Consider the following 21,154-nt stretch of genomic DNA (forward strand, 5'->3'; position numbering starts at 1 on the left):
AGAAACCAGAGCAGAGCAAGCACGAGCAGAGCACAAAATTCAAGCCGGGAATATGCTGAAAGTTGCGCAGGCACATCAAATCCTGATGAAGACGTAAACCCAGAACCAGGTTGTAGTTATAGTCAACTCAGTCCAGAGCCAGGTTGTAGTAATAGTCAACTCAGTGAGCAACCTAACCAAATTAGGATGCAGCAAATGTTGAACAGAACAAATACACATTTGCCCGATTTCGGCCAGCGTGGTGAGGCTCGGACAAGAAGAGATGCCAACAAACGAGTAAAGGCCAACATGAAGAAGCAAAGATTGTGGGAACAGGGAATCAGGCCTGAAGATGCTGAGTTAGAGAAGAAGAAAAGATCAAGCTCCAGACCACCACAGAGAGCAAGTTCTCAACAATGTTCTCAGAACATAAGCAATTACAGTATCTTTGGCAGCTACATTACAGCTGATTCGGGAAAGGGGTGTATATTCTGCACAAGAAATATTGTTTGTCCACAGCTAAAAATTTTTAAAATTTACAAATGTTTTTAGTTTTCTTAATTATTACCTTTTTTTCTTACCTCCATCTATTTATATTTAATGAAATATAATATACATCCCTGTGCAGACTTGGAAAAAATATTACACATCCGAACCATGTAGAATATACATCCCTGGCAGAATGGAGACAAGTATTATTCGTCGGAACTTTCGTCTGAAAACGAAGTACAAGACGAAGAACAAGACGAAGAACAAGACGAAGACCTGATAGGTCCCAGTCAATCCCAATAATTCCAGGACTTTACGTATATATATATTTATATGTAATTTTTTTTTATTTCATAAGTTTCATCTTCAACTTTTTTTTATAATATCTAGAAAGGAGTAGTTTCCCAAAATGCATTTGAAGTTAATTTAGTGAACCGTATATTTGAACCTGTTTAAATGTGTTTAAACTCTATTTATATGGCATAAATTTGAAGAAAGTTAAATTTTCTACCACGTACTTTTACCATCTTAACAAAGAAAAATATGCAATTCACAAAATTAAGTTCAAATGCATTTTGTGAAACTACCCCTTTCCACCAATTAAGTTTAATGAGCTTAAAGTTAAGAGCTTAAACTGAAAATTTTTTGTTGTATAATCTGTCGCATTTTTTGTAATTCAGTATATAGCAGTTGTAGTTTACCCCCTAAACTAAGGAAAAAAAGTATTCACAACTAGCTTTTGTTAATTTTATATATTTGTTTAATTTTGTATATAAATATTATATATATGACAGTTATCGTAGGGAATGTTTTAATTAATACGGTGGTAGATTTCCATGGTAAAATCCGTAATGTTTATGTGCTGTAATTAAAAAAGAGAACGTTTCAAATTTGTATTAACTTTTTGTAAATGAAATTTGTCTATATACTTGTTTACAATATAAGATATACCAATATGTGATCTTGCTGGACCCTATTATATTAAAATTCCCTACGTCAGTTTTTTGGACATTTATTCATAAAAATTTAATTACCAGTGATAATTTGTTTCTTTTCAAATTTAATATAGAATGTCCGACATGTCAGCCACAGCAGCAGCCGACTTAGAGAGAGACGAACAGCACGAAGAACAGAAGCCGGAAACCACAAGTGGGTGAGTAATATTTTAATATGTATAAAGCGAAGTAGAATGATGTCTGTCTGTCTGTCTGTCCGTCCGTCCGTCCCTAGCTATATTTTGGTAACCATTCATCGAATCGGATTCGACAATCCATCACAACATAATTACATAAATACATATTACATATTTTTTGGTAATTACTTCTTTGGGCAAAGGTCCGATTACCTGGGATATATAATATATATTTATAAATTTCAGTGATAGCGAAAAAGAGAAGAACGAAATGAGTGTGTCTGAGCCTGAGCTGCCTGCTAAGCTGGCTGACCTGCCTGATACCCCTCCTAAATCGTCTGATACAGAAGATTTGAACCTAACTTTGGATTGCACTACGTAAGTTTATTTATTTTTGTTACCATTCTATTTCTGTTCGGAAGGTAGTAGTAGCCGGATTGAAAAGAGTAGGATAAACATTATTGTTATGGCGAATAATTATAGTTTCATTCAGGGGTGTACATTACGCACAAGATTTATTTTGTTCCCGTGGTACAAAATTTTGTATTTTTTTCCCACCTATTTTTATCTCACCAAGTAGGGACGGAAATGGAGAAATATTGAAAGAACTAAAATTTTTGGTCCTACCACACATATTTTAGTTATTTTCCCCCCACCACCTGAACAGGGGATCCCATATAGGATATACACCCCTGATATTTCAAATTAGCAGCTACGCTAAACCCTCTAATATGAAGTATATCTCTTAAAGTTTCTTTTGCCACTCCCTTCCCTTGCCGGTACCTATGAGAAGAACCCGATCTGTTCAGTGGTTATCGAGATCCTTCGGTACATAAACACGGACATCCTGTTACTTTAGTATTATTTTTTTTTATTTTTCAGGGACGACGATGGATGGGAGACAATGCAGAAAATAAAACAAGACCTTGGGGCAGCAAAGCAAAAAATTGCTTCTTTGGAAGAGGAGATCGCTTGTTTGGAAACACAAACAAAGTAAGAAATTTTTTTCACTTCTTTTTTTGGTATTTAATCCGGGCGACTGTGTTGTAAATGATTTTTCGGTACAGACAAATTCACCTTTATATATTACAAAACTAGCAAGTATGCCTCTAGGGGTAAGGTGGGAGGGGTAAATGTGGACCAAAAAAAAGTTTACTATTTAATTATAATATGATTGCTTAATTCAGGGAGCAATCCAAGAGATGTCCGGCGGCACAAAAGGATGACCAGAAGGTCGGACAAGCCTCTGTTATGGAAGGAGAAGCAAAGTAAGATATCCTATTATATAAAGTAGTAAGCGTTTTTTGTCTGTCCCGAAGGATAACCGCTAAACCGATATTGTTCTCCTTTAAAGTGAAGCTTCTTATAGGTCCTGGAAAGGTTTTAAACTATTTTTGTGCAGGGTGTCTTCACCCCCTCCCCCAAAAAATATTTTTACTCTTCTGAAACTGAAATTTAAAATGGGAAGATGTTGATTTTTCCCCTTCCAACCTTAAGTGCCCCTAGAGGTTTCTAGGGGCGTAGCCACTAGTTTCTTTTAATAATCTTTTTTCATACTTTATCCGGGCGACTGTGTTGTAAATGATTTTTCGGTACAGACAAATTCACCTTTATATATTACAAAACTAGCAAGTATGCCTCTAGGGGTAAGGTGGGAGGGGTAAATGTGGACCAAAAAAAAGTTTACTATTTAATTATAATATGATTGCTTAATTCAGGGAGCAATCCAAGAGATGTCCGGCGGCACAAAAGGATGACCAGAAGGTCGGACAAGCCTCTGTTATGGAAGGAGAAGCAAAGTAAGATATCCTATTATATAAAGTAGTAAGCGTTTTTTGTCTGTCCCGAAGGATAACCGCTAAACCGATATTGTTCTCCTTTAAAGTGAAGCTTCTTATAGGTCCTGGAAAGGTTTTAAACTATTTTTGTGCAGGGTGTCTTCACCCCCTCCCCCAAAAAATATTTTTACTCTTCTGAAACTGAAATTTAAAATGGGAAGATGTTGATTTTTCCCCTTCCAACCTTAAGTGCCCCTAGAGGTTTCTAGGGCCGTAGCCACTAGTTTCTTTTAATAATCTTTTTTCATACTTTATCCGGGCGACTGTGTTGTAAATGATTTTTCGGTACAGACAAATTCACCTTTATATATTACAAAACTAGCAAGTATGCCTCTAGGGGTAAGGTGGGAGTGGTAAATGTGGACCATAAAAAGTTTACTATTTAATAATAATATGATTGCTTAATTCAGGGAGCAATCCGAGAAATGTCCGGCACAAAAGGATGACCAGAAGGTCGGACAAGACTCTGTTATGGAAGGAGAAGCAAAGTAAGATATTTCTTTTAATATTATTTTTTCATACTTTATCCGGGCGACAGTGTTGTAAATGATTTTTCTGTAAAGACAAATTCAACGTGTTCCTTTATTTATTAAAAGCGAGTACTAGCAAGTACGCCTCTAGCTGGGTAAGGTGGAAGGGGTAAATGTGGAACCAAAAAGTTAACTACTTAATTTAAATAGATTATTATATATATATTGTTTAATTCAGGAACAAAACAGCTGCAGCTGGCTCTCCAGAAAATTCGGATGAGAACGAGGTTAAGGAAGTCACTGTTATGGAAACACCAGCAAAGTAAGATTTTTTTAAAATTGTTTTTACTACTTTATCCTGGCGACAGTGTTGTAAATGATTTTTCTGTAAAGACAAATTCAACGTGTTCCTTTATTTATTAAAAGCAAGTACTAGCAAGTACGCCTCTAGCTGGGTAAGGTGGAAGGGGTAAATGTGGAACCAAAAAGTTAACTACTTAATTTAAATAGATTATTATATATATATTGTTTAATTCAGGAACAAAACAGCTGCAGCTGGCTCTCCAGAAAATTCGGATGAGAACGAGGTTAAGGAAGTCACTGTTATGGAAACACCAGCAAAGTAAGATTTTTTTAAAATTGTTTTTACTACTTTATCCTGGCGACAGTGTTGTAAATGATTTTTCTGTAAAGACAAATTCAACGTGTTCCTTTATTTATTAAAAGCAAGTACTAGCAAGTAAGCCTCTAGCTGGGTAAGGTGGAAGGGGTAAATGTGGAACCAAAAAGTTAACTACTTAATTTAAATAGATTATTATATATATATTGTTTAATTCAGGAACAAAACAGCTGCAGCTGGCTCTCCAGAAAATTCGGATGAGAACGAGGTTAAGGAAGTCACTGTTATGGAAACACCAGCAAAGTAAGATTTTTTTAAAATTGTTTTTACTACTTTATCCTGGCGACTGTGTTGTAAATGATTTTTCTGTACGCTAAACCCTCTAATATGAAGTATATCCTTAAAGTTTCTTTTGCCACTCCCTTCCCTTGCCGGTACCTATGAGAAGAACCCGATCGGTTCAGCGGTTAACAAGATCCTTCGCTACATACAAACAAAAATCGTTTTACTTTGTAGTATAGATTGTTTAATTTCAGGATGGAAGACAAACCGGATTTTGATATAATTTATGAGAACATAAAGAATCCAGGACCAAAAAGCCCAGGTATAGTACAATATTTATACTAGCGACTGTGCCCAAAGCATATAGTGAAACATTTCTGTACTAGGCACTAAGAAAATGCCGTAATACATTGTATTATTACACTAGGTTAGGTTAGGTTAGGTTAGGTTAGGTTAGGTTAGGTTAGGTTAGGTTAGGTTAGGTTAGGTTAGGTTAGAATAGGCTAGGCTAGGCTAGGCTAGGCTAAAACTAGAAATATTACTCTTTCTATTAATACACTAGGTTAGGTTAGGCTAGAAAAAAAAACTATTGTAAAATTGAAGTATTTTTTTGTACAAAAAAATAATTTTAAAAAATATTTTAATTTCAGTGTATCGGGTGTCAGATGATGAGCAGGAGATGTTTGAACCACCCCCTCCTACAATCCCGCCAGCATCAAAACTGAGTAGGCGCAAAAGAACTGCAACACCGGAGAAAATCAAGACCTGCGCCCATGGACGCAGTCCCCGAAGCGAGCTGCCAACAAACACAAGACTCATCGAATGCACCTATTTGTGTGCAGACTGCCGCGTCTTCTTTCACAAGAGGCAAAAGGAAAGAAAAGAAGGACAAAAGTAAGCTGATGTATAATAGTCCTTCCAGTCAGATCATATATAAACTATTTGTGATAAAAAAGTGATATATATCAAGATATCTTGAGTCAAAAATATGTTTAACCACCTTTAATTTGTACGTACATTAATCTATATGACAGTTTTGACAGTTTTGTTCTGACGATGAGAATATTCATATAATATTATATTTGAAACCGCTATTCCTATATAGCAAATTTTTGAAAATTTTATAATGGAAAGTAACTTCGTAATATATTTTTCTTGTGTATAAAAATGTTCTAGTATAAAGTACAATTAGAATCCAGATCTCAGCAATTAAAACCTATGTATATTTGTGTTAATTTCTCAGCTTAAACCGATTAAACATGCAGTTATATTATCTGAATAAAACTATGTAATATTTGGTCATTTAAACCACGTCTAGAATTATAGACTAATTAAGAAAATTTCTGTGAATATATACCTATATAGTATCGCGCTATCGTACCTATGTAAATCATTATGTAAAAAAATATGTTTAAGTGTTTCAATCAATAAAGATAATAATGAAAACAATTTTTTTTTTATTTTTGCGATTTGTGTACAAGCGATGTTTTTCTATAATTAAGGTCGTTTTTTACCACTTTCTCGTGATTTTTACCACCCGTTTTTACCACAATTTTTGGTAAATTTTTACCATATTTACCCTATTTCTGGTAAAATTTTACCAATTTAGGGCAAAAATATTACCAGGTGTTGAACAGTTTTACCACTTTTTCGGTAAAATCTTACAGAAATTTGCGGTAAATTTTACCAAAAAAGTGGTAAAAATTGGTCAAAATCTGGTATAAATTTGCGTCCTAAAATGGTAATATTTTACCGGAAATCTGGTAAAATTTTACCGATAATTGTGGTAAAAATCGCTGGTAAAAAGCGTCACAGAGTACCACAAAAAGTGTTTTTACCACGGTTACGGTAAAATTTTACCACCTTTTAAATCGTATAGGCTGGTAAAATTTTACCATAAAAGTGGTAAAAACTAGGTTTTTTTATGGTATTAATTCCGTCCTGGGCGCTAAATTTGACAGTAAATCATAAAAATCACGAAACCTTTATGAAAAAAAAACTATTTCTATTTTTAAACAACATGAACAAGATTGATGAACCAAGTAAATAATTTTGCTATGTTTGTTTTGCATATTATTCTTTTGTTTTATACTATAGTACAAAAGAGATGATACAAAATATCAAATTATTTTTTCGTGTAGAACAAGATATTGACATTATGACAACATTTTATTTATACAAAAAGAAAAAAAACTTTTTCTTGTTCATCTATAATACAAAGTAGAACGATGTCTGTCTGTCTGTTTGTTTGTTTGTCTGTTTGTTTGTTTGTCTCTTTGTTTGTTTGTTTGTCTGTTTGTTTGTTTGTCTGTTTGTTTGTTTGTCTGTTTGTTTGTCTCTTTGTTTGAATGTTTGTTTGCATGTTTGTTTGTTTGTAGCGATGGATCTCGCTTACCGCTGAACCGATCGGGTTTTCCTTTACAGGGTAGCTTCTCATAGGTCCCGGGAAGGTTTATAACTATTTTCTTGGAGGGTAGGACACCCCCACGCCCACCCCCTCTAAAAATGAATAATACCCCCCCTCCTAAAAAAGATTCCCCCCCAAAGAAATTTTTTTAAAAATTTTTCTTTTAAATCTAAAATACGAAAAATTGGTTTGATCACACCTCTTGGGGCACAGCCCCTTAGAGGCAAGAGGCGAAGCCGCTAGCATTGAAGTATAACAATAGAGGAGGAAGGGGTTAAATAACTGTATGTCTCCAACCCGTGGACCATGTACCGACTTTTCAAACATTATCTTGTTTTTAACCACCTTATCAACAAATTTACTTACAATTTTGTTTTGACTTTTATACATTTATATTCAAATTATTCAGTTTTGACACTTTGCAAGTGTTAATATTCGTTTGTTCCGGAGATTCGCTTTTATGGATGTTGTTAATGTTAAATTGTTTTTAGACTCTGTGTATTTCAGGCTCCCCCAAGTATAGAAAAACATTTTATGAAGATTTACCAGAAGAATATTTTAAGAAATTTAGTAAGGTAATATCATTATTTACATAGTAGAGCAGCAACTTTATAACTAGATTAAGTTTGTATATAAGTTAACTAATTTGATATTTAAATCATCCAAAATTTTATATGCTATCTTACGAAAATGTATTTTTTTACAATATCTGTCATCTGGAAGATAGAACATTGTGTTTATCTTAATGTTTTTCATAACGATCATTTCCAAACAAGAGCAATTTTATCCAGAAATATCGCGCAGTAATAAGAAACAAATTAATTTATAACATAATTAAAATATTTGTTGCTCTTATAGATAAAATACGATTCGATGATTTCCCCCCTATTGTTAAAAATAAATTGAAAAACGGAACTGCGGGGACAGATTTTCCCATGAATAACCTGCGAAGCCCTGTATGCAATATAACCTAACCTAACCTGACATATAGTAAACACTAACCCTTTCCCTCTTATTTTAAGTGAATTAAAAAACTATGAGATTTTCTGTGTTCTACTAGGAACATTGAGGGAAATTGCGACAAACCTCAAGCTGTCCAGATTTGAGCAAGACGATTCCAGTTACGTCATATACGTTTCGGGAAAGAAAAAGGGAAGGGGGGAAGAAAATCTCTTCAAAAGAGGTGAGAGAAAAGGAAAGATATTTTCTTCCCCCCTTCCCTTTTTATATGACGTCACAGGAATCGTCTTGCTCAAAACTGGGCAGTTTGGGGTTTGTCGAAATTGCATATAATTCGATGCTGTGAGTATTGGTGCAAAAAATATGACGTAACAAAAAAAAATTAGCCAATGAGAGTCATATTTTTTGCACCAATACTCACAGCATCATATAATTCTTTTTCAGTATGCCAAATCTGAACCTGACATGGTGCCTAGTGCCCAAAGTAGCCTCTACCTCCATCTCAAAACTGATCCTAACAGCGGTTAGGAACAACAAATCATTGGCCAAACGAAAAGTTCACTGGTTCGATGAAAAGGACCCGAAAAACATTCAAAATGAGCTCTGGAGGGTCTTTAGTCGACCTTATTATAATCCTTTTCAAAATGATAAAACAGTAAGGTAAACAATTTTGAATTAAACTCTATTATATCATTACATTTAAATGTAAAAAGGATTAATAAGAATTCAATAGGATCTGATTTTTTAATCAGGCTAACATAAAAATCAATTCATTTTAGCATTATTTTCGTCGTTTTTACATTTGCGTTTTTTATTATTCCTAGTATTCTCTAACAGGACATATTTATTTACTTTAATTCAATTGAAGTAATCATTCATAAATTTTAATGGTCCATAGTTATGGCATTTATTAATCTGATATTATAATTCTGAAGAGTATAACTATTTCGGACCAGCAATTTTCGTGATCTTAAGCTTTGAACAAAACCTTGCTACTTTACTAGATCCACATATCGGAGCCGTAACTTTAATAATAAATCACATTTGATTCGGATTAAAATTTTTAAAGAAATATTAAAGTATTATCTTTTTTTTTAGATTTCTGATAGCACGCCACCCATTTGCAAGAATAGTATCTGCATATAGAAATAAAATAGAAGATAAAGAGAGATCTCATGATGGTTTATATTTCTTTAAAACCTATTCTTCAAAAATTATAAAGTAAGTAATTAAATGTTATACCTTACGACGTCGGGGAGGTGATTAGTTCGATTCTCTGCTTAATTCCGCGTTATCCGCGTTCCTACAACAGCTTTGTCAGATGCGCAACATTAAAAGACAGATTAATGGCAATACCTTTCTAAAAACAGGCGCAGCCCATTACCATACATAGTTAGGACTTCCAGACACACGGCGTGCAATCAAAGAGTTGGTTTTCTGTTGGATGTTACCCCGAGTGTTAATATTCAATGTTTTATCCTATGTGTTGTGGTTAGCAGGAATAAGGCATAGCAAACAAGCAAAACAAATCCAAAATAATATTTGGGGGCAGGTAAAAAGGTCGTAAATTCTAATAATTTTTGCTCCCCCCCCCCACACACAACGTTTCTATTTTTTTGATTAATTTCATTGTTGGTATAAGCTGGGTGGTTATTGCTGACATTTTGTTGGTATGTTACAAAATTGTAGCTTTCCATTTTTTAACAAAAAATTTTAATCTACAGATGGGGTGCTTAACATTTGGGTTGTACAAAAAATTATCATTTATTGCTTTTTATTTTAAATCATCATTTTTTATAGGTTTAATCGAGGAGCTTTTACACCAGATTCTAAAGAGCCAACATTCATAGAATTTATCAAGTACATCCTGGCAACAGATATCAATGATCACGACGAGCATTGGCAACCTGTTGCTCTGCGTTGCCGCATTTGTCAGGTTATCATCAATTTATATTTGTCCCTACAACTAAGGGAAGGTAGTTGCCTTGATTATACAATTTAGGATATAGAAGTTGGAAGGAATTTTAATGTTAGAGGGAGATTTGAAATCTGCATAAAATTTTAAGGATTTTTAAAAAATTTGTTTTTTGTATTTTCTTTATCTAAAAGCAGAAATATAATTTAAGTTCATACATTTTGACCAATAGGATAGGTGGATTGGAAACTACCTGCGCTCTAATTGATTGAATGGTGTGCGACCTTTAAGCTTCTCCAATCAGAGCGCAGATAATTTTCAATCCACAAATCACAGATGTCAAAATTAATTAACTTAAATTGTATTTCCGCTTTTAGATAAAGAATTTTACAAAAAATGAATTTTATAAAAAAAAATCCTTAAAATTTGATGCAGATTTCAAATCTCCTTCTAACATTAAAATTCTTTCTAACTTATATATCTTATTATACATAAATCATCCTTATTTTTTTATTTCATGTGTAAATTTTTTTCAGGTAAATTACACGCATATCCTAAAGTTTGAAAGTCTTGGTTCAGACTGGAGAAATTTTATCAAAAGCAACAATATTCAAATGAGCTCAGACTTGCCCTGGGATAATAAGGCGGGCATGCAGGATTACTATCAACATTATATTAGTCAGTTGACAAAGTAAGACATCTGAATTTAATTATCATGTTTCTTAGGAAGGGAGGGGACATGGAATTTTAATTTATACTGGTACCCAAAGTTGTGTTTAAAAACTTTGTGTACTTGGGTAAAATTGTTATTGGTTCGTTCCAAACTAGTATTTTTCAAATTTCTCAACCAATAATTTTAATTAACATAAGGGGTAATTTGGTTTATTATCATTTATCTTACATTGTCTTATCCATTAGGATCCCTGTGTCATATAGCTTGTTGAAAAGCATAATAAAATCTAATCAGCCATTTCCGAGATATTTTGTTTCATCAATACTACTTTAATATAGAGAATAATGTATTTTTGTTTAGGAGTGATGTTAGACAATTGTACAAGAAATATCAATCTGATTTTGAGGCTTTTGGTTATTCAATCTGAAACATTGCGTAGCAAGCTTATTGTTGTAATTGCTGCGTTGCTTATGTATAGTATAGCCCATTTTAGTAGCGAAGCTACTCTATAACTCACTTTGTCCGTCTGATTTTCTTTCATAGGTCTTGCAACAATTTTTTTTATAAAGGTTTCGTGATTTTTATGGTTACTTTTTCTTCTTATGTCCTTATTTCTTTTTCTTCCTTTTATGACTACTAAACATTTGCTTGATTTACTTTGTCCGTTTTTCAATGTCCATGTTTTTCTGTGCTTTGCTACTTGGATTTTGTCATCCTTGTTGCTTTGTTTTTTTATGTCTTCCATTATAATGTACGAATATAAAAATATAAAATATATATAAAATTTAATTATTACATTATAATCAAATAATTTGTAATAGTATAGGGCAAAATGATTCATACCTTCATACTTGTACTAAACAGATAAAAAAATTACTCATTTTAAAAAGCAAAAATGGGCCTAACTTTTTAAAGTCTGCTGTTATGAAATTTTAATTAAACCTTGAAACAAAATTTTGTAAAGCACAAATATTGGCTGTCTTGAAGTTTTAATCTTTCTATGAAAGTAGATTAGAGCTGAAACTATGCCAACAAAATATACATAAACAATATGTACCATGATTCATTGGATAATATGTCTAGTTTTTTACCTCTCCTCTTGTAATTTTATACATATGAAGAAAAGAAAGTAAGAAATTGTAAAGTTAAGCTATGAATAAAATATGGAAAATATGGGTTTTGACCACAACATATTTGATGAATTATGAAAAAGTTCACAGTCCTATGTGGACTAGTTCTTGCCAGTCATGGGGTCTAAGAAGACGCAAAGTTGCCTCGCCATAAAGAGGTAACACGAGGTACGAGGTAGTTTGACGGTCAGACATACCCATGTTATGAAAAAGTTTCGCTTTAAAACTAAATAATTGTCTGTGTATTGAAAATGCTGATATCTGTATATTTTCAATTAGATGTTATAACAATAAATGCTCTAAAAATTTATTAATTACTTATATATAAATCTCTTGATAGCTTGGTACTGGATTGCAAGATAGCTAGATGTCTATTGAGGACATCAAATATTTGATGTCCAGTTGATGCTGATGTTTGATCTTTGTTAGCTGACTGATGTTGTTGTTTGTCTAGATGTCATATTGGCTGTTGGTTGGGGGTTGAAGATGGGCTGTTCGGGGGTTGATTGGAAGATTTTTACTAAAATAAAATTATTAGGTCAGAATGATACTACCCCAAAACATTTATAAGCTACCTTGAAAAGTAAAACTAATTCAGAACAATATCTTTAGCTTCGGCCAAAAAAATACATCACAACGTTTTCTGATAGGATTTTAAATAATTTAAAAATTTATATTAAATAAAATAAAAATTTTCGAAATTATTAATAAAATAATACATTATCTCATGAAGTTGGTTTCAAGCATGTTACTGGCAGTCAAAAATGATTATACCTGGACTGAACGCTTGCCAGGTCCTCCAGCAAAGCTGGCCTGTTGGAGTCCAAGCATATGTCGGGCAGCCTAAATTAAGGATGATTATCATCTCATTGCGCATTTTTTAAAATGGCACCTGCACCCCTATCATCCAGGGAGCTCGGTATTCTAAGGGGTGGATAGGGACAGAAAAATAGCATATGTGAATCTTCCCTAAAAAAGAGAACTGAATCAGTTTAGGAGTTATTGAAATCATAATCTTTATACATAAAGAAACCTTTGTACTTTATATATAGGATTATAAATTTAAAGCAATCCACTTAATTTTAATTTATAAGTATAATATAAAGAAGCATAAAGCAACAGAAGCAACTGCAGTGTCTCGTTCAGTATTAGATAAACAGAACACACATTTTAAATTTTTCTTTCCATTTTCGAAATATTTAGTAAAAACTTGCTTTTGAGTGTATTTTTCTTTTCTTATTATGATTACAAAAAAAATTCATTTGTTAAGAGGAAAAACAAATAATTATAATATAGTAGTTTTCCCTGATAACAATAGCTGATTGTTAATCAAATAATTATATATTTTCAAAAAGAGAAAAATATAGAAATTTTATCCAATAAGATATATAATTTTCTAATTTATAGAATTTATAAACATGATATTCATAATTTAAAAGATAATTAAAGTGTTAGGTTTTTTCCTCAAACAGAAATCTTTCTTTCCCTTTTTTTAAAAATAAATTGAAAAAAGGGGGTAGCCTTTTTTCTTATGCTTGCGGGGTATCTAACCATTCGGGGCTACCCTATAAATAAACTTCTAATTGACTCACTTTAAAGTTTAGTTTAATTAAGGACGTACAGACATTTTTGACCATAGAATAGCTACACTACTTGAGTGGGATCCAGAGTAACCTCTGCCAATGATGTACAGACATATCTAACTATAGGATAGCTACGCTACTTGCCTGGGATCCAGAGTAACCTCTGACAATGACGTACATACATATCTAACTATAGGATAGCTACGCTACTTGCCTGGGATCCAGAGTAACCTCTGCCAAGGACGTACAGACATATCTAACTATAGGATAGCTACGCTACTTGCCTGGGATCCAGAGTAACCTCTGCCAATGACGTACAGACATATCTAACTATAGGATAGCTACGCTACTTGCCTGGGATCCAGAGTATCCTCTGCCGAGTCCAAAGTCGATTCCCCTCTTCTTGGGTACCTCGCGGCTAGGACTAAAATTTAAAATCTAGTTTGAATAATTATAGGTAAGGTAAATGATTATTGTATGTTTATCCTAATATACAAGGGTTTGTAAGTTAATGTATCTATTATTCTCGCTAACCGTATGACTTAAATAGTTTTTACTTGTCAGGAAATCATCGCTAATGTTGTGTGAGAGTTTTAGCTTTTTTGACTAAAACATATGTAAACTGTATTGTATACTACTATACTTTTAAGGATAAAACAAGTACTTGAAGGAAACAATGGTATAATATTTTAAGACATTATTAGAAAGTCAATAGAGGCAAAACAATCTTTTTAAACTGAATTATAGAGTATCTTAGACAAGATAATTGAAAATAATTGTATCATCGGCAAAAAAAAAACTTAGATAGGATAAATAATACATACGCTATTTACTAAATCTTTCTTAGGTTTGTTATATATTGTACATTATAAGATACTAGCGGCTTTGCCCCTGGCCTCTAGGGGCTTTGCCCCAAGAGGTTTGATCAACCTATTTTTGTGTTATTTGAATTTAAAAACAAGGATGACAACATCCATAAAAGCGAAGCACTAAAACGGTAGGACAAACGGACATTAACAATTGTTTAGTGTCAGAACTGAATAATCATAATGTAAATGTATAAGAGTCAAAGCAAAATTGTGAGTAAATTTGTTGAAAAACTGCTTGATTAAGGATAATTTTTATGGACATACTTACATTTTTAGGACTTGATTATAGAGTTGCTTCGCTTATTACATTATACTTTGTTGTCCCAGGAATCAATATACCAAAAATCAGATCAATCGGATGATTAGATCACATAAAAATTTGTTGTTAAAAAAGTTTAAATTCAACATGTTTAAAATGGACGTACGGACATTTTGGTAATGATTATAGAGTTGCTACGCTTTCTAAATCGTACCTAACTATTAAAGGAATCACCATACAAAATTTGAAATCGATAGGACAATTCTAACATGCCTAAATTAACGAAAAAAGCTATCCGTTACGGACGGACGGACGTACGGACGGACGGACCGACCCTAATTATAGAAAAGCTTCGCTTTTAATAAAAATTTGGAAGGGGGGGTATTTTTCAATTTTTGGGGGGGGTTGGGGGTGTCCCACCCCCCAAGAAAATAGCTTAAAACCATCACAGGACCAATATGTATATTCCCTGAAGAGTAGAGCCCAATCATTTCAGTGGTTCAGAGATCTTAAGCTTCAGACAGACAGACAGACATCGTACCAATTTGTATTATAGATAAGGGTATCATAGACAAGAAATTAACTTAGATAGGATAACCAAATACTTACGCCATAGACAAAATCTTTCTGAGGTCTGGTATATATTGGACAACATAATCTATCTCGTCATTCTCGTCAAACATTGGACTAAAAATAATTATTTTCATGTTATTATATAGGAATCCTCATAGGGCGCCAATAACAAGCTTACATTCCTATAAAATGAATAAAAATTAAAGGGTGTTTCTTTCTTTGCCTAACCCCTGCAAAGGCTACCCTGTACCAAATACAACCCAACCTAACCTAACCTAACCAGACCTAGAGTATTCCGGAATTGTATTATTGACTCTAAAATGTGAAAAAGTCTATTAAAAAGTATTTAGAAATCAGTTTTGGGACATTGGAAAGTTTTTAGAATTTTTTTACCACATTATCCACAGAAAAACAAAAAGAAAACTTACACAAGGATGGGGTATGTGTCCTGTGAGGTTGGTGGAGCCATGGCTGCTGGTAGGCCTGACACTCCAGAATTACCTGGATACATACATACAGGGTGGGGCACATAAATCCGGACTTTTTAAAAATGGCCATAGCGTCCAAACTACTTGACCAATCAGGACGTTTGACCCCACTATAAAAAGCTTAGGTAATGACCTTTCAGCACAAAAAAATATTTGGACGATTGGGGACGTGTACTCCGAGCTGGCCGCGAATATGTTCAACAAGGCAGATTCAAAATGCGCTGGTGGTTTAATCTTGATTCTCGACTAGGTCCCACTAAATCTGACCTCAGCCCATCTGTAGATGAGGTAGAGTTATGCAACTTGCTGGAGATACTGTTAGATACATAAGTGAGACGCTAGAAAAGATTAGAGCTCTCTATCTGAAATGGCTTGGCCGTAGTACTCCATCAAAGTGAAACGTGGCAGATTATGAGATGTCAAAAACGTCAAAAATCGTGAAAAATTGTGAAAATTTCTCGGTTCTCGATTTCAGCGACCCATATGGAACTTTAAAACTCATTTTAGACTATGGAAAGCGCTGACAACCGTAGTTGAATTGTAATGCCATTTCCAAAAAGGTAAAGAACGTCGTTCTAGCTTAACTGTGGTCCAAATAAGAGCCTCCGTGTATAAGGGTAGCTTGAAAGTTGGGTTAATTTGGATCCTGCGGTTACTCACGTTCCTAAGGAAATGTGGCCTCCCAGCAACCTGATCTTAATTCAATGGACTTTTGGGCCTAAAGCTACTTTGAAGCATGCACCAATAGACGTGCCCATATCACAAAGACCTCCCTCATAGCCACTATCAAGGAGAACTTCGACAGCTTGGAAAGGTACATTTTGACCTGGGCCTGCCGGCGGTTGAGGAGGCGAATAGAGGCGGTGAATGAGACTGGCGGCCATTTATTTGAATAATCTAATAGGCATATACCTATTCTGCCTCCCAGTTTTTAAAATTCAATAAAATCTTTCAAATTGACGATTTTATGTTCATTTGTTTAAAAATTTGAAAAAGTCCGGATTTATGTGCCCCACCCTGTATATAGCTAGAAATATAGATAGGTACATAGATAGATAATAATTCGTGTGGTTGGTGGAGCCATGGTTGCAGGTAGGCCTGAGACTCCAGAATTTCCTGGTTAGATAGGTACATACATATATAGATAGAAAAATATTTACATAGATATATAATATATATCTATAAGACATGTAGCAGTAAGAAAAATATTCACAAAAAAATATCTGCAGCTGAGTAACTCATATCCCAAACAGCGTATTGGACTTCGGACAAATTTGGTAATAAGTGTTGTAACTTTGATGATAACGATAATGAAATCAACATAAATATGCACAACAAATATTGAACATACGTAATGTAAAAAAATATTAGGCAATTTGAATTATATTGCCAGATAAAAACTTTAATTACACAATATATCAATTCACTATAGGAAAAGTGCTAAAAGCAATAAGAAAACTTTTATTACTTTTTGAATTTGTAATTTGTTTTGATGTAAGAAATATCAGGAAAAAAGTGATCATTAAATTATAAAAAAGATCCAAAGTTATCTAGTTTCTTGGCTCAAAAATGTTGGGTATCTTTATTGATTTTTTTCAGCTGGTTCTTTAGAACCAATCTTTTAAACCAATAATCTTAATTTACAAATTGTGTAATTTTGGGGATTCACATCAATATTACATCCAATAACTTATCCCTAAAGATCCCTGAAGGAACGTTTATGTAAAATATTCGCAAAGAATGTTGCTGAAAGAGTTTCTACATTTCTAGTTTGGAACCAACCAATCATCATGGAAGATAAAAGTATATCGTTTTTAACCAACAAATTGAGTTACAAGTGTCTCGATCTTCCCCCACAATAGTTATTTAAAATATGTAATTTCCTAATTCTAATAATAAAGAATTATACAATTCATAAACAATGTATATTATTGTTGTGGTATTAAAGTACAATTCCAGGTTTTCATGTATCTTTAAGTGTTGTCTAAAAATAAGATTAATCCATAGTAAGAAAATGTTTATGCTGTGTTATTGATATAACTGTCCATGTTCTTTTCTACTACTTATTATATTTAAGCTGTGCTACTTATTGAATAACTTGTCTTTGTTTTTATTACTAAAGTAAGATAAGATAAACTCCATTCACGGGGTGGGGACCCTGTGCCGACTTTCAATCAAGTCTTTAAATATCAGCCAAGAGCGTCGGAATATTAACACACCCAAGTCGCTACAAAAGATTATAATGCAATTTGCTAGAAGAGAAAATGTTCCCCACCACTTGTGACAAGCAGTTGTCTGGGTTTTAAATCTATAATTATAAAATTGTTTTCTTACCTACTGCAAGGGCTACCACGACAAAGAGGACGGAGCCCCTGAAAACATTCATCAGCCCCTGAAAATAAAATGTTTGTAATAGCTTTGCTAATTATTTATTCCTGGAATGAATATTAAACCTTATATAAAAGTGACAGGATCTGTGTGTCTGTGTGTCTGTACTCAAGAATCTCGCTAATCACCCTCCCAAGAAAGAAATTGGGCCCTGGGGTTAGTCAACAAAATCCCTCCTCCCCCCACCCCCGCAAGAAATATTTCTCCATGAGCTTAGCCGCTGGTAGAAAATAAAGAAGCTTGAGAGCAGTTTAGAATTGCTATCTTTGTTTGTTAACAGACTGCTAAATTCAGATAAAATCACTTGTAGATAATTCTAAAAGCTGTAAATGTATCATGATCGTTAAATTTTATATAATTTTGTTGATTTACTAAACATGAGAAATTTTTGTATTTTAAGTCGAATATAAATTTTGAGAAGCAGCTTATAGTGCCTATGAAAAATGACGCCAAACAAGATAAATGACCAATGAGAAGCCGGTATGCATTTTAATTGTCAAATAGTGAAATACTGTTCTTGCTCATTGGTCATTTGTACTGTAAGATGTAATTTTTTATAAACACTATAAGCTGCTTTCAATTTTGATTTAGTATATACAATATACATATAACACAAAAGACAAAAATACTTACATTGGAAAAATTCAGTCTTAGATGATTTATTGTCATAATAGAAAATATCTTAAATTTGTTTACAGTATAGTATGGTTTGGAAAATGATTAATATTTAATATTCGCTGAATTAAAACCAGTTCCTTTCCATACTAAAAAATCATGTATTGTTCCGTATTGTAAACAATTTTTACTAATAATTAAATAAGAATCCTAAAATTAATACTATTTTTAGTCCAGTCCTTTTGCTCCTCGGATCCAACAAAACTCTAATCTTATATTTTTTTATTCTACTATCAGCGGAAAATTGTCTTTAATACGATTTATTAAATAACTATTAGATTTTAGAAACAATCAAATTTATCTGAGATTACCAATAAAAATATGAATTAGAAGTTTTCTCTAAAAAGTATGCTTTTGAGACAAAACATATTTGTAAATATATATTGAAATAAATATGCTTTAATTTAACATTTCTAGATAAGGTATATTTTTATAAAGTAAACAGTTGTCCTGGAATACGTAAATATTTTTCTATTATGACTAGACCTGCACGAGTAGGAACCCATTAATATAATAGCAATTAATTTACGCATCCATCCCGTTTTATATGCAACAAGATATTGATAGATAGATAGAGGGAGAGAGAAAAATAAGAGAATAGTATATAGAGAGAAAAAGAGAGAGATAAAAATTCATTCAACCTCCAAGAGTCGGACAGAATTTTATACTTGAACGTGGCAAAAAAAGATATTTTTTTAAAACAGCAATTTGTAATTAATTTGTTTGGAACTATTACAGTTTATTGTTTTGCTGTTGATATTATGACTTTTGCACTTTATTTTTTGTTTAAGTAAATTAAGCAGTTTCAATTTAAGTGCCTAGGCGAGCATAAAAATCACCTCCTTCAATTTAGAAACAAAGTTAGAATAAGGTGGGGATAATTTTTCGTCTATTATTACTTTATGTCAGGTTGAATTATATTAGGTACAGCGTATCCCAGCAGTGTTAGGTCACAGTTGGTAAAGACCTCGTAGGGTTTAGGCATAGAGAGAACAATGTAACTTAACCTTAACCCCCCCCCCCTTCTTATCAATTTGTTTTTAAAAGTGAGGAAGAGTGTTTTTGTGCTTGTGTTAATGAACTTTTAGGGAAAGCAACTTAAATTGTTTATATTTCTATTTTGCAGTCTTTTGTGAATACTCCATGAAATTATGAATAGGACACCAATTATGCTGGTTTCGATTGAAATCTGACCCACAACCAATCCCCCCGCGATAACCACACTTCCCTATGGATCTGGAACCTCCCCCGTTTTAACCTGTGAACCTTTTAATCCCTATCCCCCTGTGTCACCTGTTTTCCCAGAAAAAGTTACATATTACCCACGGGTTTCATGAAGGTTGAAAAAGTATTTTTAAAGAAACTTTTGAAGTTATGAAACAAATTGGTTTACCTTAATTAAAAAATTGTCGTTTCTAGCCTGAACTTTGATTAATTAAAGTTAAATTTTAATTAAATTTCTATTTGATATGAAGATGAAGCTTTTATATGTTTAGAGTTTATCCGTTTGTCCTATTAAAGGCTCTACAAATTTATCTAATTATTTATCTAGGAATTTTGGAAAAGTCAATTTGATTTCAAACATTACAATAGGATTTATAAAATGTATTTATGACATATAAAAAAGTTTTGATGTAAAATTGACAAAAAATAGATGTAAAATTGACAATTTTGGATGTATAAATGCCCGTGTTAGATTATTTATGGCGGTTACTTTAAGTATGAATGTATTTTTGGCAAAGTTTTTTTTTACATTTTGACAAAAAAAACTCCAGCTGTATTTTTGCCAGTTGCAGGAACGCAAAGCAATGTACCCACTCCAGTTTACAGCATTATTACAGCCATGATTATATAAATCGTACGTCCAATATTAGCCTTTTGATATTAGTTTTATATATAGAATAGTCCGATCAATTTCAATTTGAAAATCTGATGTTAAAATTTGAATGGCATTTACATAATTTAGGTATTTCAATTAAAAATTTTGAAGTTTTTCAATCTTTGTTTCTCGTGGATGTGGTCACCCTTGTTTAAGTTATCATCTTAAAAACCTTTCGGACTTTCTGTATGAATTATGTCTAAATCGTCCGAATACTTAAAAAAATCTTACAATGAAAAAAACTTACCATAATATGTATGTAAAGAATAATATAAACTGAACATATTATAAATCATTGTCCATCCTTTTATACATTTTTGTTATCATTTCTTACTTTTATGATTTATATGTTTTATAGTCTTTTCTTTCCAACCATTTGACGTTCATTGTAAAAATGTTATATAAAATAATAGTTGTTAATCATTGACATTGCAACTTTACAAGTATTTAATCAAAAACGTTTTTTCAAGGATAAGACAATGGACGATAAAATAAATCGCCTCAATAGAATAAGATTATTGGTTGAGAATCTTTCACTCAATTTTA

The 21,154-nt window shown here is 32.8% G+C and overlaps 4 protein-coding genes across 7 annotated transcripts in view; 3 read left to right on the forward strand and 1 right to left on the reverse strand.

Moving 5' to 3' along the window:
• The window catches only part of LOC145319392 (carbohydrate sulfotransferase 12-like), a 33,916-nt gene extending 21,500 nt beyond the window's left edge, over window positions 1-12,416 (forward strand). The window contains exons 3-8 of the mRNA XM_080161512.1: window positions 7,724-7,791; window positions 8,621-8,836; window positions 9,275-9,397; window positions 9,977-10,112; window positions 10,628-10,782; window positions 11,125-12,416. Of these exons, the coding sequence (XP_080017638.1) occupies window positions 7,724-7,791; window positions 8,621-8,836; window positions 9,275-9,397; window positions 9,977-10,112; window positions 10,628-10,782; window positions 11,125-11,191 (765 nt within the window). The 3' untranslated portion in view covers window positions 11,192-12,416. The remainder of the gene's footprint in view (window positions 1-7,723; window positions 7,792-8,620; window positions 8,837-9,274; window positions 9,398-9,976; window positions 10,113-10,627; window positions 10,783-11,124) is intronic.
• On the forward strand, window positions 577-4,396 carry LOC145319401 (uncharacterized). The gene is made up of 7 exons (XM_080161524.1): window positions 577-1,621; window positions 1,847-1,978; window positions 2,483-2,593; window positions 2,788-2,868; window positions 3,319-3,399; window positions 3,849-3,926; window positions 4,147-4,396. Exons 1-7 carry the CDS (start codon window positions 1,539-1,541, stop codon window positions 4,232-4,234), a joined length of 654 nt encoding a protein of 217 aa, XP_080017650.1. The 5' UTR covers window positions 577-1,538; the 3' UTR covers window positions 4,235-4,396.
• Window positions 4,753-5,707, forward strand: LOC145317535 (uncharacterized). Its single transcript, XM_080158700.1, has 3 exons — window positions 4,753-4,830; window positions 5,064-5,131; window positions 5,460-5,707. The coding sequence occupies exons 1-3, from the start codon at window positions 4,814-4,816 to the stop codon at window positions 5,705-5,707; spliced, it is 333 nt and encodes a 110-aa protein (XP_080014826.1). The 5' UTR covers window positions 4,753-4,813.
• On the reverse strand, window positions 12,140-20,919 carry Dh31 (diuretic hormone class 2). 4 transcript variants are annotated; one of them, XM_080161549.1, is made up of 9 exons: window positions 19,216-19,285; window positions 18,688-18,703; window positions 18,001-18,058; window positions 15,607-15,679; window positions 15,215-15,292; window positions 13,848-13,901; window positions 13,622-13,637; window positions 12,669-12,737; window positions 12,140-12,414 (listed from the first exon to the last, which is right to left on the reverse strand). In XM_080161549.1, exons 1-9 carry the CDS (start codon window positions 19,260-19,262, stop codon window positions 12,412-12,414), a joined length of 414 nt encoding a protein of 137 aa, XP_080017675.1. In that variant the 5' UTR covers window positions 19,263-19,285; the 3' UTR covers window positions 12,140-12,411. The 4 variants fall into 4 exon arrangements, with proteins under 4 accessions (XP_080017675.1, XP_080017666.1, XP_080017660.1 ...); XM_080161540.1 differs by lacking the exon at window positions 13,622-13,637 and adding an exon at window positions 13,692-13,707; XM_080161534.1 differs by lacking the exon at window positions 13,622-13,637 and having other exon boundaries at window positions 13,832-13,901; window positions 19,216-19,283.
• Between the last annotated feature and the right edge of the window lie 235 nt (window positions 20,920-21,154).

The sequence above is a fragment of the Acartia tonsa genome, chromosome 1 (genome assembly GCF_053477335.1).
Source record: "Acartia tonsa isolate MP-2025a chromosome 1, ASM5347733v1, whole genome shotgun sequence".
Taxonomy (NCBI): domain Eukaryota; kingdom Metazoa; phylum Arthropoda; class Copepoda; order Calanoida; family Acartiidae; genus Acartia; species Acartia tonsa.

Bases quoted from the DNA above. Each gene is read 5' to 3' on its own strand.
- Dh31 (XM_080161549.1), bottom strand. From the start codon at position 19,262: ATGCGTAAATTAATTGCTATTATATTAATGGGTTCCTACTCGTGCAG. The intron at 15,680-18,000 runs GTAAGAAAACAA...GTATGTATCCAG, and splicing joins CGTGGTAGCCCTTGCAGTAG to GTAATTCTGGAGTGTCAGGC. The intron at 15,293-15,606 runs GTAAGTTTTCTT...AATTATTTTTAG, and splicing joins GACACATACCCCATCCTTGT to TCCAATGTTTGACGAGAATG.
- LOC145319401 (XM_080161524.1), top strand. From the start codon at position 1,539: ATGTCCGACATGTCAGCCACAGCAGCAGCCGACTTAGAGAGAGACGAA. The intron at 1,622-1,846 runs GTGAGTAATATT...TATAAATTTCAG, and splicing joins AAGCCGGAAACCACAAGTGG to TGATAGCGAAAAAGAGAAGA. The intron at 2,869-3,318 runs GTAAGATATCCT...TGCTTAATTCAG, and splicing joins GTTATGGAAGGAGAAGCAAA to GGAGCAATCCAAGAGATGTC.
- LOC145317535 (XM_080158700.1), top strand. The intron at 5,132-5,459 runs GTATAGTACAAT...TTTTAATTTCAG, and splicing joins TCCAGGACCAAAAAGCCCAG to TGTATCGGGTGTCAGATGAT.